Here is a 16,424-nt window from a genome sequence, read left to right as displayed (position 1 = left end):
TTATGGTAGGTGAATTTACCTCAATAAAGCTATTTATTAAAAGAAGGAGAACAACACACCCCTAATAGCCAGGACCCTGTGAAGCCCAGGCTGTGACATTAAGGGTGAGGAACGCTTCCTCACAGGAGCTGGCTCGTCCTCTGTGGGGACCGCATGGGATTCAGCGCCAAGATCCCAGCCTGGTTTTTGAAATGCAGGGAATTAAAATTTTGGAAGACTTTTTTCTCTCTAATTCCTAGGCTTGTTAATTCTCCATCTGGTGATGGTGACTAACTTGGATGAATTTATGAATAAAGAAACAGAAAAGGCTTCCGGCTCAATCCTGCGGACCCCGGAAGAAGAGAACAATGATGTCACAAATCTCCACGAGGTGAGATGGCAAAGCCAAGTTTCCTCTCCCAGACCTGTCTGTTGGAATGGCATCCAAGAAAACACAGCAAGCCTTTCTGATGACAAGAGTAAGTGAAAATCCAGGTTTTGTTTTTAAATCGAGAATCTATGTAAAGAGACATGAAAACCTATGTCCACACAAAAACTTGTTCACAGCAGGGGTATTTCTAAGCCCCCAAATGTGGCAGCAGCCCTGCCCCCCTCAGTGGATGAATGCAGCCCATGCACGGAGAGACGATCATTCGGTCGTAAGACGGAAGGACACAGATGGACACGGGACTCCGTCAGCTCCACGAAGGCAGCCAGATAGAAAGACCACACAGCACATGACTCCATTCCCGTGAAACGTCCAAAACGGGGAAACCGAGGGACAGGAAGAGATTCGTGGTGGCCGAGGGCCGGGGCACGGAGGCCGAGGCGTGGAAACGCACGTGCTCTTTCCGGGGTGAGGTCAGTATTCTAAAACTGATCTGACTGTCCTGCGGGTCTGCGAATCTACTAAAAACCACTGACCCGAACCTTCAAACAGGTGAACTGTATGGCATGTGAGTTACATCTCCAGAAAGGTGCGTTTGAGAAGTACCCAGAGCTCAGCGTGCGGGTGGTTCCCGGTGAAAGGTCCCAGCGTCACGGCAACGGAGTCTGGACTCCGAACTCGAGGTAGTTTACGGAGCTGTTAGCTTCGGAAGTGGCTCTTTTAACGACTCCGTGTTAACGCCACCGTCTCTGCCAAGACCATTTTGTAGTGTAATTAGGATTGCAGTGTTCTTCAAATAATGAAGGCAAAGAAATGAGCTCAGAGTTTTATTTAAGCGTTGACTTTTAGAAGTCACAGCAAAACAAGTATTAACTCGCGTCACGGTAAAAGTGTTTATCGAGGCCCGTTGCGTAACCGGACATACTAACTTCTATTTTAGGAACACAAATATCTTGCCATTTATTTCTGGAAGCTACTGCTCTATCAGCTGGTCCAGTCTTAAATAGGAAGGATGGTCACAGAGGAAGTGTGTGGGGGGAGGGACAGGCAGGGACAGGGAGAGTCTCTCACTGGATGTTCAGTGTAGCTCTTAAGAGTTCGACAGTGAATTGCAAGTTCAATTAAAAGGCACGTAGAGGTCAGGTAAGGACATTCATTCAGTTCAAAAGGACAATCTACATTCCTGAAAACAGAATAAGGTGATGGAGAACTCAGATCTTCTCAATTTGAAGCCGAATACATTTCCTTTGGTGTTATGTCATAAAAACCTAAGGGTCCCCTATAATTCCCCTAAACGGAGGACCCTATAGAGCCTGCACGTGTTTCTGTAATTGCTTGCTACAATGCAGATAGGGCAGAAGGGCAGTGAGGTACTGTCTACCTCACAGGGCTGCCGTGGGCATCCACAGCCCCGCCTGCGAAGCCTGCCCCTGGGTCTGGCCCTCGGCTGGCAGAGTCCATGCCACCTGCCATCATTATTTATTTTACAAATCTTTATTTTCTGTTTTCCATACTTTAGAAAAGGTGGAATAAAATCATTCTAAGTAAAAAGCAGGTTTGAATGAGCATGTTAACGCAGGAAAAAAGAAAAAGAGAGGCATTTTCCCCAGAACTGGATCTGTACCCTGCATTTTGGCGCCCCTGCTCTAAGGGAACCAACTGGTACTGCAAATGGAATTATCACTTGTCTCTGCAGACGCTCTTCTTCAAAGCCAGATTCTGCTGCCCCTGGGACCAGGGCCACAAACCTGCCCCAACGTGCTCTCAGAGCTGGAGAAACAAAGAAGGCTACTTCCTGTTTCTCCCCATCCGGCACCAAAATGAGTCACCTGGACTCCATCATGAGATTAAACACATGTCGAAAATTTCATGCATACAAGTGGAGATGGCTTCAGTCACCAGGAGCAAAAAGACTGCTTTCTCATTCCATCAAGCGTCTGAGCATGACGTCCTCGGCAAAGGCACATTCAGGAGGAGTTTTGTTTTTCAGGCCACAGACTTTCTCTTGTTTCATAATTGAAGATAAAATTAAGTCAGAGTGTAGTAGATGAAGATATGAGTTACAAAAATATTCTGAAAAGCCTCTTTATGGAGCCTGTAACTCATCCTAACAGGTCACGTGGCGGCCGAGTTACCCAGGACAGACGCAGATCAGATGGGTTTCTCCATGTTGTGCCTGAAGTAACACTTTTGTTCTGAGCACTGCAGGAATTGTGCCATAAGAAATCATACTCTGTCTCCCTGTGTTTAGAGTACGCTGATATGCTCAGGAACAAAAACATAAAATCAAAGATCGGTTTTCTTTTAAACACTGGAGAGTTGACAAGAAAGGCATGAAATAAAATGTTCCTAAACAGAGTAACTAAATATTCTGTATTCCAACAATGAAATGAGAAGAGTCTGTGTATTAAAAATGGCTCCTCAGAAGGAAGTATTACATGCTTTTGGAATATTGTACAAATCTCTTGCCACATTCCACTTTGAAATGCGTTGCAATAAACCACTTTTTACAAAAAAACTAAAATGGTCACAAAGTAGAAGAGAAGGGTGGAAAAAGATTTTCCACTCAATTTATTTTATTTGGTGGGTGAGTGGCTGTCACTGCAGCCCTTCTATTAGTTCAATACAAAAACAACCCCCAACACCCATGATTCTGGAGGCAAAGCACACCCGGAACCACAGCCGTTGCCCGTGGAAACCAGGCGTGTCTCACAGGTGATCTGGACACTGAAACAGCAACACAAACCACAGCACTGTCGGGGTCCTGGGAACGGTGAGCCAGGACGACAAACCCGGGGGCCCCCGCACTCCCGGGGCACGCCTGAGATGCACGCTCATGGCGGCCTTGCTTTGCAAAGACAGGGACGTGTGTATTTGCTCCTGCCATTTCCTTCCATTTCTTCTTCGCTGAGATGGGCCTGGCCTGGGACACTGCACCCCCTCAGGCCAAGGGCTCCCAAGAGCCGGCGGCGTCCGAGCGCGCCCCTGGCTGGGGGCTCCACCGCTCTCTTTGGGAAGGCCCCGAGCAGGGCGGCCCGCTGCACCCCTCCCTCACCGCGTCCTCCTCAAGTCTGGCCTCCTTCCATGCGCCTCAAGCACCTGGAGGGGGAGGCCTGGGTGAGGCTGCAGAACCAGCTGGGGCCCCCGCATGAGAAAGGGGCAGCGGTGCGGGGGCAGAGGAGGGGACCCGACAACCTCTGCCTGCGGTCCCTCCGGCCGGCGGCGCTGGGCTCCCCAGAGGGGCTGCTGTGGGAGAAGGCCCAGCCGAGCCACCCACACGCCAGCAGGGGCTCTGAACCCTCCCCTGGGGCCACGCGCATGCAGGGTCCCGGATTCAGACTGTCCTCTTTAAACTGCACGTTCTGAATACAAAATGGCATCCCTAAATCCTAGCACAGAGCCTGGGGAACAGCAGGGCCTGACAAGCGTGTAGGGAGCAGACAAAGAAGCCCAAATTCGCACGGTCGCTCAGGACTCAGGGCCAACTGTTGGCCCACAGCACCCCTCATGGGCGAGGAAACCGTCTCACAGCAGACGCTGGGGGCTCAGGCAAAACCCCAGAGAGAAACAAAAGGAACCTAGCCTTGGGGGTGGGGAGCTGCACAAGGGGCCGTGAGACACAGTACCTGCAAGAGGGGGTCTGGGGGAAGGCCGGGGCCAGCGAGGGCAGAGGGGAGGGGGGAGCTGCCTGCCGGGCAAGGGCAGCAGGTGCAAGGTGGCCCCGCCAGGCCAGGGGGCAGGAGAGCGCAGCCTGGCTGCAAGGAGAGAGCGTTCGCACTGTGCTAGCAGGGCCTTCGCTCGAACACACCCAAAAACAAGGCTGGAGGTAGCTTTGCTTCTAAACTTGTAGACACTGGTACTTTCTTAAGTGTCTTAATACAATTATGAGAGAGCACACACCTCTATGAATAGTCTGTGTTGCCGTAATTACAGTGCCACGTGTAATTAATGTCATTACCAACTCGACTTACTGATCTACTTACAACTTGAGTTTGGTTACATACACCTTGTGCTGAAGTGTAACTAAGGACGCATTAACCAAGAGTCTGTTTTGCAAGCACCAAAAGCCACAGAAACATAAAAATGAATTTTATCTAGGCTTTTGTTTAACGATATGATAATTAAATTAATGCAGACACCAAGTCGCCAGTTAGGAGAATGACACGTTACAGTCACCCAAGTGCAGAGCAGGAGAAGGTGTGCATGCAGCTGCCGATCCGCATCCTACAGTGTTTGGGGCTGGCAGGCTCGAAAGAGCACTCACGTGCACTCAGAAAGATAATTTTACACAAATATATTTCAGCATATAAAAACTCTTGCTTGCAAATTTAAACTTTGAAAACCACACTGCCCAAGTAACACGTGACAAAAGACAGGAAATAACATTTTGAAAACCGGAGTTTTAGGTCTCATGTCATTAAAAATACTGTAAGAGGATTGTATTAAATATCAAGAAGTTCTTTTTTTTATTAAGATTTTTTATTTATTTATTTGAGAGAGAGAGAATGAGAGATAGAAAGCACGAGAGGGAAGAGGGTCAGAGAGAGAAGCAGGCTCCCTGCCGAGCAGGGAGCCCGATGCGGGACTCGATCCCGGGACTCCAGGATCATGACCTGAGCCGAAGGCAGTCGCTTCACCGACTGAGCCACCCAGGCGCCCAAATACCAAGAAGTTCTACCTTATTAATAAGCAGGCGCAGAGTTTTCCTATGAAAGGACATGCTCTTGGCTGACAGCGTCTGAAATGAACCTGCCTCCGAAGGATGACGTGGCGCAGTGGTGTTTTGGAGCCCTGGCGTGGGCTGACAAACGGAGCTCAACCAGCCTGGCACAAGCTACCAGATCAGCAAGCAGCTGGGTCAGTGCCAGCGATGGGGGCTGGCTACAGGAGGGCCCCTCACGCCTCCATTCCCGCAAACTGGGCCCAGCGCCCGTCTCAGAGGGGCTGCCCCGTCTAACACCCACCGACGTTGCTGACGGTGCGTGAATGACCCTCTGCTTGGCCATACCCGAGATCACGTTTTTAGCCAGACAAAAATCCAAAATTGAACGTGAAAACCATTTCACATAAAGCACACCCGTCACAAGCTCAGATGCTTTCTCAATTTAAAAACCCACTGAATGAAACAATCCCTCTCTTCTGTGCCCTCGGTGCTGCATTTGGATACAAAGGCAAGATCTCGGACTCCCCTGCCGGCCCCTCGGCTCTCTTACAAGAACTGAGCATCACACACACAGGGACGGAGTAATTAGGGAACATCACGCACTGAAGTAAGAAACAGGGAGAGAAAGCTCTGTGCGTCCAGCTAACCACAAGCTGATCCACAGGCCTGTCTCACGGGAGCACCGGGCTCCTGCCATCAGCGGCCTCGAGGCCTAAGAACGTGCCCCGTGACAACACAGAGAAGGCAGGTGGGTGGGCTGGGTGGCATCCGGTGCATGTTCTGCTCTTCCCATAGTTTTACACAAAGAATCACTTTATTGTCACATCATTTCTGTTTAATAACCAGTGTTAGTATATCACATATCTAACAACTGCTGTGGTCCAAAGTTAGTGGCTTGCAAACTGGGTCACACTTTCTGATAAAAACTAACTTTGCAAGCAAGCCTATGGTAGCCTGAAAGAACACAGAACATGAGCATCTCGTGGGAGTCAGAGCTGCTGGGTGTTCAAGCCCAGAACCAGAAGTTGGAGCCCTCGGGGTCCTGAGCCTGATCCCGACCGAGGCCCTGGCTTGGCCAAAGGAAGGGGTCCCGCACAGCGCGGTGCGTGGCCATGCCCGAGCTAAGGGGGAGCCGCGCAGGGGGCAGGGTGGGGGCTGAGGGGGGAGCCGGGCGCAGGGGCAGGGTAGGGGCCGAGGGGGGAGCCGGGTGGGGGGCAGGGTGGGGGCTCAAGGGGGAGCCCGGCAGGGGGCAGAGTGGGGGCCGCTGGCTGAGGGCGCAAGCCCCAGCCAGGCCAGCTGACTGAATGCAGGTTTATGTGGCCTGGGGCACGGCTTCATAATCAGCTTGACGTTATTTTTATTAAGGGTTGTTGAGGGGTGGCTTTGTTACTAATTATACTTACGTGTTTAATAATTACCTGTGTGTTTGTAGACTTGCTGCCGCCCGGACTGACAAAGGTGTGAGCGTTCTCTGTGTATCAGATAAAACAAAATACCCACTTCTATTCCTTAAGCATCAGAACCCACCTTAGGGTCCTGTCTCTACACAGAACTGCGATGAGGGACTTTCTTTGGGTCTGTCCAAAGGACCGCAGTGCCGCTGACTCAGCACGTTCTAGAATCTGCTATAAACGTCAGTAAAACGTCACTGCCCAAGTAACAAGTGACAAAACTCTCTAACGTCAGTAAAAAACTCTGCATCTCGGGGCACCTGGGGGGCTCGGTTGGTTAAGTGTCTGCCTTCGCCTCAGGTCATGATCCCGGGGTCCTGGGATCAAGTCCCGCATCAGGCTCCCTGCTCTGCGGGGAGTCTGCTTCTCCCTCTCCCTCTGCCTCTCCCCTGCTTAAGCTCTCTCTCTCTGACAAATAAATAAATAAAATCTTCAAAAAAAAATTCTGCATCTCGAACACAATGTTCACCAGCATCCCCACCGGCAGGTGCTGCGGCCTTTCCATGCGGGGCAGAAACCCCCGCCCGGTGGGTTGGGAGCATGCTCCCCCTTCAGAGGCGGCTCTGGGTTCTCAATGCAAACACGACTCGACAAAACCCAACTGCAAGAAGATACTTCAATTACATTCTGTGGCTCGTTCTCAAGTCAGATACAGATCCACTCAGAGTTTTCCAGAAGTGTAATAAGAAGTTTACTGACTATTCACAGATTTTGGAAGGCGTGTCTTCCACATTATTTTATTTATCTTTTTTAGGAGCTCGCTGAAGTTCTTTTGGAAGCCAGTCAGGACAGTAGACTCCAATGTGCATCAAACCCTGAAGCAGTCCATCTAAACGTACGCTGGTGTAAGTGCAGGTGTCTGATCTCGGTCCCGGGTGGGGCGTGGTGGATACAGAGCCATGTGCTGAGCGTAGGGGAGCCTGCGCTCCACCTTTGCAACCCCCTTTGCAATTTCTGGTATTTGTACATGTGTTTGTGCTTCTCAGAGGATTTTACCTTCTGCATCCAGTATTAGCTTTTGCACGAAACTCCATGACTCTGAGAGAGACCAGAATTCTTTTCACTGACAAAACTGTGCTGACACTTGATCGGTAGGGTTTTAGGTGCTCTGAGAACCAAGCTGACACGGACGGAGGACCCAGTAGGCCACAGTGCCCCTCCACACACGTGGCTGTTGACGTCTAAAGTATTTAAAATTAAATAACATTTAAAATTTGGTTCTGCAGTGGCACTAGCCACATATCACGTGCTTCCCAGCTGCGTGTGTCTGGAAGATAGTTCTGTGCTCCCCACTTGAGGCTGATAGGACTTCCACACCGGGGGGTGTGTGTGAGCTAGAGATAGAGAGAGAACGAGCTCTGCAACACGGCAGAAGACAAGCTACAACGGGCGTCGGTCTGCTTCTCGCCGTCTAAGGGTTTACTACACATTGTCGAGGTTTCTCCAGCTACCAGGTGGCTTGGTGTGCACCTGCGAGGAAGTACCTTCCTCTCTTCAGATCCCTAAGCTTTTAAACATGTATGATTCACTTAAGAATGACTGGAGTTCTCAATGATGTTTCTTATGCTACTTGCCCAAGAAAACACCCGTTGGGTCTGACAACCGCCGAGGCGCCACCAGCCCATCAGGAAGGTAACTACTTCTGGGTGACTCTTCAGCGCCCATCGACCCCACAGCCCTGTTGCCGTTGCAGGCAGGCTGGGGTTGGGGTGACTGCAGGAAGTGGCTTTCTTAGTAAGTTCACTTCCCGTTCCGTGAAACAGCCGAAACAGCCACGGTGACAGCGTCACTTTGCACAAGGAAGTGTGGGAGGACGTGTGGCTTCGGTAGGAAACGGCGCCTCTGTGTTTGGAGATCTGAAGGGCCCAGTCTCAGTCCCATGTGCCCTTCTCCCTGAGGCACGGACAGCCCCCCACCCCGGGGCTCGATGCACTGGTAGTCCCCCGTCCCGGGCTTGATGCACGGACAGCCCCCCGCCCCGGGCCCGCAGCACAGACAGCACCCTGCCCTGGGCTCACGGCACAGACAGCCCCCCGCCCCGGGCCCGCAGCACAGACAGCCCCCCGCCCTGGGCTCACACCACCGACAGCCCCCCGCCCTGGGCTCACGGCGCAGACAGCCCCCCGCCCCGGGCCCGCAGCACAGACAACACCCTGCCCTGGGCTCACAGCACAGACAGCACCCTGCCCCGGGCTCGCGGGTTGGAGTTCCCTGGAGAGCTCAGCAGCCGTCACGCGGCCTGCGGCTGGTGGGAGGCCTGCCCTTGGCACACTCCCCCACAGATGCGCGGGGAAGGGACACTGAAGACACGTCCCCCAGGAGAGCTCGCACAGGTCGGGCCCTCAGTGAACCTAATTTCCATGTAGGGAGGAGAGATGATTGTATGGAGCCATGTCAGCTGATGATGGTTTCAAATAGGATTACTTCCCATTCTTGAGGCTGGTATGGCCAGAACAGAGCTTTCTAAACGGGCGAGAAGACCTGGCAGCATCCCACAGCTGGGATGAGAAGTTGTAGGACAAAGGACTCCGTAGAGGACTGGCCTTGAGGAATTACCCCGTGGGGGGACAAGGGCAGCCCCCGTCACAGCTGGGGTGTCAGGACTTTCAAAGGAAATGGATGCTCCCATCAAAGTGAAAGACGGTCTACATGGTGCCGCGAAGAGTCGCGTCAGGGCCTCTGTGTCTATTTGTCTCGTTTCTCAGAGTGTCATTCGAATATTGTCTGGAGGGTCTCATCAAGCAAGTGGGTTTTAAGGATGACTAAAGACGTGGATGACTTTTTCGGGGATGTGGTTACCCCTGGAGAGGCAACGTGCTGGTGCGTATTGTTCACGTCTCGCTCCGAGAAACAGCCTAAATAACTTACCAGTGTAATCTGAAATACCAGACTAGTAAGTTACTCCCCACTGTAAAATTTAGATGTGCACCTACATTTTGCAAGCCCTCAGATTTTGTTTTTCACTGTGGTATATTTTTCCTTAAGCTGATTAAATAGAAACATCCAGAAACATGGCTCGCACCTGTGGGGAACTTTATGAGCCAGATACGAGTACCAGGAGAAGTCGAGAGAGGAGCTTTTCCCAGGCCACCTACAGATGAAAAGCAGGTTTTCAAGATTATTGTAGTTTGCTAGGTTTTAAACATTTTAAGGACATCATCGCTTGACATCACTCATTTTGGAAAATGTGCAAGTATGTCAAGACAAACCACTGGTGGTCTTTATTTTCCCCTTTCTGGCAGGAATGATTCTAACCGGAGACACCCTCTACTTTCAGAGGAGAAAAAAAAGATCATGAGATTTTAAGTTCATCCAAAATGAACTGATGTCAGTGTTTAAACAAAAAAAACAAACAAAGCTGAGGAATTCTGATGTTAAGAGATAGTTCAAGGGCACTGGAAATCCTACTTTCTTCAGTGAGGTAGGAAATTGGGGGGCAGGGAAATGCAGAGTCCCACGCTGAATGAAATCAAAACCCAGGGCAGCCTAAGTAACACATACAGTCTCTATCCCGAGTACCTGTTGCATATGGACCCTATGCTGAGGGCCCATCACGTGTGGACCATACATTGAGGGCCTGTTGCAAATGGACAGTTTCTCCAAAGGGAGAGTTGGTCGAACTCCTTTTATTCAAGCTGACAAAAGGTAATGAGTCTCCGTAGTAGCCAGGTGAGCCAAATGTCTTCTCTCCCTTTGCCGGTTTCCTTACCTGGCTCCCAAGGGCCATCCACCAGACACAGCCTCCCCAAAGGCAGGGAGTCTATTTTTAGCCTGTGGAACCAGTTTTCTTCCTGGAGCCTCTGTGGGTGGAGTCTGCTGAGAAGGCTGTGAGTCTCGGCCCAGACCCAGGGGCTGGGGCAGCAAGCGTGGGTGTCCTCTGGAGCCTCCAGGGCAGCTGGGCGTGTCCTTCCCGGTTCTGCCAAGTCACCATCGTAAACATGGACCGAGTGATAACGAGCTGATAAAATTAGTGAGCCAGCACTATCTGGACTCTTAAAAACACAGGGAACCAAAGGCAACATAGGGCTTTCTTCATTTCTGAAGCCTGGGAATGATCCACAGAAACGTTCCTGTGGCTCCTCCCGTGGCTGGGGTCTTTCTCCCTTATGCTCACCACCGGGTATTCTGCTCTGTGCTGGGGCCACAGGAACAGGGCTCTCGGCCGCCTTGCCACCTGGCCCTGCGTGCTGCTCCACCTGTTACTAGCATGCAAGGTTGGCACAGGGGCCTTCCCTCTACCCCTGCTGGAATGCCACTTCCTCCTGCATCCTGACGTGTCTTCTTCAGGAGGAGGGAGAAACAGAGAGGAGACCGTGAGGTGCTGAGTCACGGGGAGACACCTAACGTCATAAGGTCCTACTGGGAAGTGTCTCCTTCCCTGGCGCTGGACCGAGGGCCCGGCCAGAGCAGGAAGTCACGCTAACCCCATCGCGCGGCAGGTCCTCGGCAGGATGCGGGAGTGAGGGTGGGCAGGGAGAGCAGCTCCCGCAAGAGGCCGGGGTGGCGAGGGATGGAGGTGACGCTGCCCTGCACAGACCCTCCGATTAACAGGTCAACCGGCACCCTGACACAGACACAGCTCCGACTCTCCCTCGGGTCAAACAGGCTTCACCGAATCACCTGCAGAAGCATACAGAATGGTCCACGGTAGGGCGGGGACTCTCGTCATCTTATTCTATTCTGGTGCAAGTCTAAACACCGTGTAGCATCTCAGACGCTCACTCTGAAAGCTGTCAAAGGCTTGCTCTCCAGTTACAAAACAAAAAAATTTTTTTAAAGAGCTTTAACATGTAACAATCACCCGCAGGAACCAGTGTTCTTAAATTCCCAATTTTTTAAATCATCCAAATGTTAAAGCATTGGCTTTCAGAAAACAAGAGTGCAAGTACAGGCCTTCCTTCTGCTGAACAATCTTATTTTGGTAGAATTAAACAAATTAAGAGGATGTTTCAGTGACTCACAACGTCAAACGACAAAGAACCTCGAGCCACAAAGCAGATTTTAGAACCGGGGCCGCAAATCCGTCATCATGAGACTGTGCTCCCTCGGGGCTAAGAGGCGGCCGGTCCCGCAGCAGCTGCTCTCCACTCTCACCTCCACTGGACAGAGACTCCGCTCCAGGTGCAGACCCCGCCCGACTGACACACAGCTCAACACTGCTGCCCATTAGAATGGCGAGGGGATCGGTCGCATGGTTTGGGGTTTAAAAATGAACAATTCACCACCCATTCAAAATTGACTAGAATCACGTACGTATTTATAAAATCAGTCCCCCTTTCAGTAGGAAACGGAGAATTCCAAACCAATAATGACATTATACACAGGTAAGTCCCTTCTGGTTCATCCTGGGCCTGAAATGATTAGTTAAGACGCTAGATAACACTGTTCGTAACTAATGAAGGTAACACAGGAGCGAGAACAGAGTGTACTCACGCCTTTACAGGGACGGGACTTAAAGCAAATTATGGACAATGACCCCCCCCCCCCATGGCTGATACAGGAAAGGAGTCCAGGTGAGAGCAGAGAAGGACACCCTGCTGCTCAGGTCACTTATTCATCACAAACCCTACTACAGAACTGTAGAGAGGGTTTTGGGGCTGCCGCCCTATCCCATCCCTCAGCAGGTGGCACCAGAATGGTCCGTGAGCCTCCATGTGTCTTGACTGAAATATGCGTAAGGTTACATCGACGTGAAGTACCAAAGACATGGAGCAATTTCCCTTCCCTGTCCCCACAATCAGGGTGGATTCAATGTCCCGAACACAAGACCAGCCATGTTTTGTCATCCTCTGAAATGACCCCCGATACCTGTAAAATGAGGCGGACGCTGTGCGGGAAACACAAAGAAGATTACTTCTGACGACCTGGAAGGATTCGGACCGTTTTTACGTGCATTTTCCCCTTTTGCTTATGTGTACCTTCCAAGCACGGTACGGCGAGGGAGCGGACAGGGATCCGGGGGCAGGTGCCACCCGAAAGGCCAGCCCAGTAAGACTGTCGTGGGTTGGGGTCTGGGCTGAGGCGTGCGGGTCCTGGTCTGTGTGCTAAGGACCACACAGACGTTTCTAAGGCAGGGGTATAACACCCCAACAGTTTTAGTGGGAAGCCCTGCAGCCACAGTCCATCTCGGGAGGATTGTGTTCAATGACAAAACCTGCTCACTTACCTTGTTGCCCTTCTCCACGCTTGACTCCCGCTTTCCCGCGTGGTTTCCCATCCTGAACCGATGAGCTCGTCAGAAGCTACAAGAAAAACAGAAGGCATTGGCCTTAAAGCTAATACTCTCAGAGTGTTCTACCTTGTTTTCAGTCAGAGCAACAGTCCCGAGGTACCCCCTGCCCGTTTCTGAGACGAGAAAACTAAAACCCCCAGACGTGAGACACACCAGAAGCCTTATTAGTGCGTGCCTTTGTTGGCTTCTGATTAGAATCGGAACGCTTGGACGAGGGGCCCCTGCTGATCCCCACGCTCTGTTCAGGAGCAAAGACCCTTCAGCGTGTTTCCTCAGCCTCGACAAGGAACCCCGGTCCAGACCTTTCGTGGACGGTGTCCACTCCACGGCACACACACAGGGGGGTCCCACCTCCTCTCCAGGTGTGGTGAGCTGCGCTGAGAGGCAGACAGGGCGACACTCCTGAAAACGAACCACCGTTCGGGCTCCCTGTTTAGGGAATCACGGGGCAACAGAAACTGCAGGGTCAGACTGAGGTCTGCTTATCAGACAGTAAGTATCCCAAGAATCTGCAGAATTTGCAAGGAAGATAAAGTTGGATTAAAAAAGCATCTGTTCCTCATCTGGTTTTTCTAACATAAACTTTAGCAGTTTTGTGTCCCCCCAAAAGGCACAAAACTGGAGAATTTAGCCAAACTCATTCTATACCATTCGCTTATCCACCCTCATCCTTGGACGTGTGCTGAGCACCGGGACCAGTCGCTCCGTCACCTGCGCCTGGCACAGGTGCTGGGCTTTAGGGACAATTGTAAAGTGTCATTGTCCACGAGGAACTCTTTCTAAAGAACATGTGAAAACCAACTCCCTGTTGAACATGAAACAGTTTTCCTTGAAGGGTAAAAATGGGAAGGATTTCTAAAACATTACATATGCCTGCATAAAAGGCAAATCTGGCTCCCCGAGAGGAGAAAGGGAAACTGCTTAAGATCTGAATTCTTCCACAGTCTCTCCTAGTCCTGGGTGCCTCTGAGTGACCGTGAAGGGTGCCTTTGCCTCTCTCCATGAGGACCCCGGCCGTCGGCGGGGTGGGTGAGAAAGGGAACAATGACATTTTCAAGTGTCGCTCCCAGGCTGTGTGTGAGCATGCGAGCAGTTATTGGGTGGACAGCACCAACAGCCAACCACCTGTGGAGAGAACACCCTTCCCACCTTGTACGTTGTAAATGGAAATTGGGTCGGGCGATTGCATGTCCAGTGAGAGCCCAGGAAGAGAAAGATTAGGTGAAGTGGCAATAATGAGTTCCAGTAAATCAAAGACATAGCTCTAGCAGCGATAAAACATCACGAACTTTCTAGAAGAATCAGGTGAATTCCGCATGTTTCATGCATGAGAGCGAAAAAAAACCAGTGTTTAAAAATGTATGCTTTTAAAGATGCAAGTCTACCTTTGCAGATAATTTCAGCCTCCAATGTGATTCTATCATCTATCTACGAAATTATTTAAATTGGACCATCACAAAAACCCTAAAAGGAAAAATGGAGGTTTTGACACACATGGTACTTTACTTGATAGGCACAAAAAGGGAAAGAGAGAACTTGTTTTTGTCCTCTTGGGGTCTACACAGTAGTCACAGGATGTGAGTGGGTGTTCTCCCCAGGAGACATGGGTCTGAATGCAGATAGCAGCTGTTCTGCTGAAGTCTGGCCTCTCTTTGATTCCTTGTAGGGTTTTAACTAAATACTGGGAACTTGCAAGATGTATAGAATACACAGAATAACAATGTACTAAACATCTGTGGATCTCCCCCATCTTAGAAATAAGCATTGGTTATACAAAACTAAATGCATGCAATAACAAGTATTGTTAAATGTCTATACTATCCAGAGCAATCTACAGATTTAACGCAATCCCTATCAAAATATCAACAGCTTTTTTCACAGAACTACAACAAACGATCCAAAAATTTGGAACCACAAAAGACTCCGAATAGCCAAAGCTGTCCTAGAAAAACAAAACTGGAGGCATCATAATCCCAGATTTTGAGATATACCACTGTATAGTATAGTAGTATCTGTAGTAATCAAAACAGTATGTTACTGGCACAAAAACAGACACATAGATCAATGGAATGGAACAGAAAACCCAGAAATAAAACCATGATTATATGATCAATTAATTTTGACAATGGAAGCAAGAATATGTAATGGGAAAAAGACAGCCTCTTCAATAAATGGCTTTGGGAACATTGGACAGTTCCAGGCAAAAGAATGGACTTCCTTACACCATACACAAAAATAAAATGCATTAAAGACCTAAATCTGAGACCTGAACCATAAAAATCCTAGAAGAGAGCACAGGCAGAATGTCTCTGACATCAGGTGCAAGAACGTTTTTCTAGATATGTCTCCTGAGGCAAGGGAAATAAAAGCAAAAATAAACGATTAGAACTACATCAAAGTAAAAAGCTTCTGCACAGCAAAGGAAACAATCAAAAAAACTAAAAAGCAATCTATGGAATGGGTGAAGATATTTGCAAATGACATACCCAATAAAGGGTTAGTATCCAAAATATATAAAGAGCTGATACAACTTAACATAAAAACAAAACAAAACAAAAAATCTAATTAGAAAATGGGCAGAAGATATGAATAGACATTTTTCCAAGGAAGACATACAAATAAACGGCCAACAGACACATGAAAAGATGCTCAACATCACTCATCATCAGGGAAATACAAATCAAAACCACAATGAGAGATCACCTCAACCTGTCAGAATGGCCTAACTTAACAACTCAGGAAAGGACAGGTGTTGGCAAGGATGCAGAGAAAGGGGAACCGCTGTGCCCTGTTGGTGGGAACGCAAGCGGGTGCAGCCGCTCTGGAAACAGTAGGGATGTTCCTCAAAAATTAAAAATAGAACTACCCTATGACCCATTTGTATTACTAGGTATTAACCCCCAAAATGCAAAACCCTAATTGAAAGGGGCACATGCACCCTGATGTTTATAGTAGCATTACCTACAATAACCAAATTATGGAAGCTGCCCAGGTGTCCATCCACACATGAATGGATAAAGAGGTGGTATATGTACACGACGGAATATTACGCAGCCATCACAAAGAGTGAGATCTTGCCATCTGCAAAGGCATGGATGGAACTAGAGGGTGTTATGCTGAGTGAAACAGTCAGAGAAAGACAATTATATGATCTCACTGGTCTGTGGAATCGTAGAGACAAAACAGGTGGACAAAGGAAAAAAGAGAGAAAGACAAACCAAGAAACACTTAACTCCAGAGAACATGCTGATGGCCGCCAGCGAGGAGGGGCCTGGGGGAGCGGTTAAACAAGGGAAAGGAGAAAAATGAAACACAGGCAAAAAGAGTTAACTTCTTTTAAAGCCGACAACGTGGACTTTCGGGGTTTCCTTCCGTCTGAGCGTAAAGAACCTCACATTACGGACCCTGTACTACCCTGGGCAGCAGTCCAGCCCAGCGCTCCCTGCTCCCCACCCCCACTTCCTCCAACCGGCGCCCCCTCCCCGTCTCCCCAGAGTGATGTTCCCTCCTTCCAGAAAACAAATCTCTAAACCTAAATCAGAGTCGTGTGGGGTGTGTAAATATTCAGGGGCTTGTGGACAAAAGCGGAGCTATTTTTGGACAAAGGACGTTTGATCCAATGACAGGTACCCCCCGGCCCCCCTCCCCCCGCTTGCAGAAAGGTAATGTTCCTTCCAAGCTGGTCTGTCCTCCCAAACTTCCTCACACTTC

At 49.8% G+C, this 16,424-nt stretch overlaps 1 protein-coding gene across 4 annotated transcripts in view; it reads right to left on the bottom strand.

The window, feature by feature from the left end:
• MBP (myelin basic protein) overlaps positions 1 to 16,424 on the bottom strand; it is a 116,126-nt gene that overhangs the window by 80,150 nt on the left and 19,552 nt on the right. For all 4 annotated transcript variants that reach the window (XM_073897996.1, XM_073897997.1, XM_025886829.2 and 1 more), the window contains exon 2: positions 12,648 to 12,723. In XM_073897996.1, the coding sequence (XP_073754097.1) occupies positions 12,648 to 12,698 (51 nt within the window). In that variant the 5' untranslated portion in view covers positions 12,699 to 12,723. The remainder of the gene's footprint in view (positions 1 to 12,647; positions 12,724 to 16,424) is intronic.

The sequence above is a fragment of the Callorhinus ursinus genome, unplaced genomic scaffold (assembly GCF_003265705.2).
Source record: "Callorhinus ursinus isolate GAN/ISIS: 27379988/994484 unplaced genomic scaffold, GSC_fseal_2.0 scaffold11, whole genome shotgun sequence".
NCBI classification, from domain to species: domain Eukaryota; kingdom Metazoa; phylum Chordata; class Mammalia; order Carnivora; family Otariidae; genus Callorhinus; species Callorhinus ursinus.
Note: the sequence above shows the minus strand (reverse complement) of the source record. Positions and strands in the feature narration are given on the sequence as shown.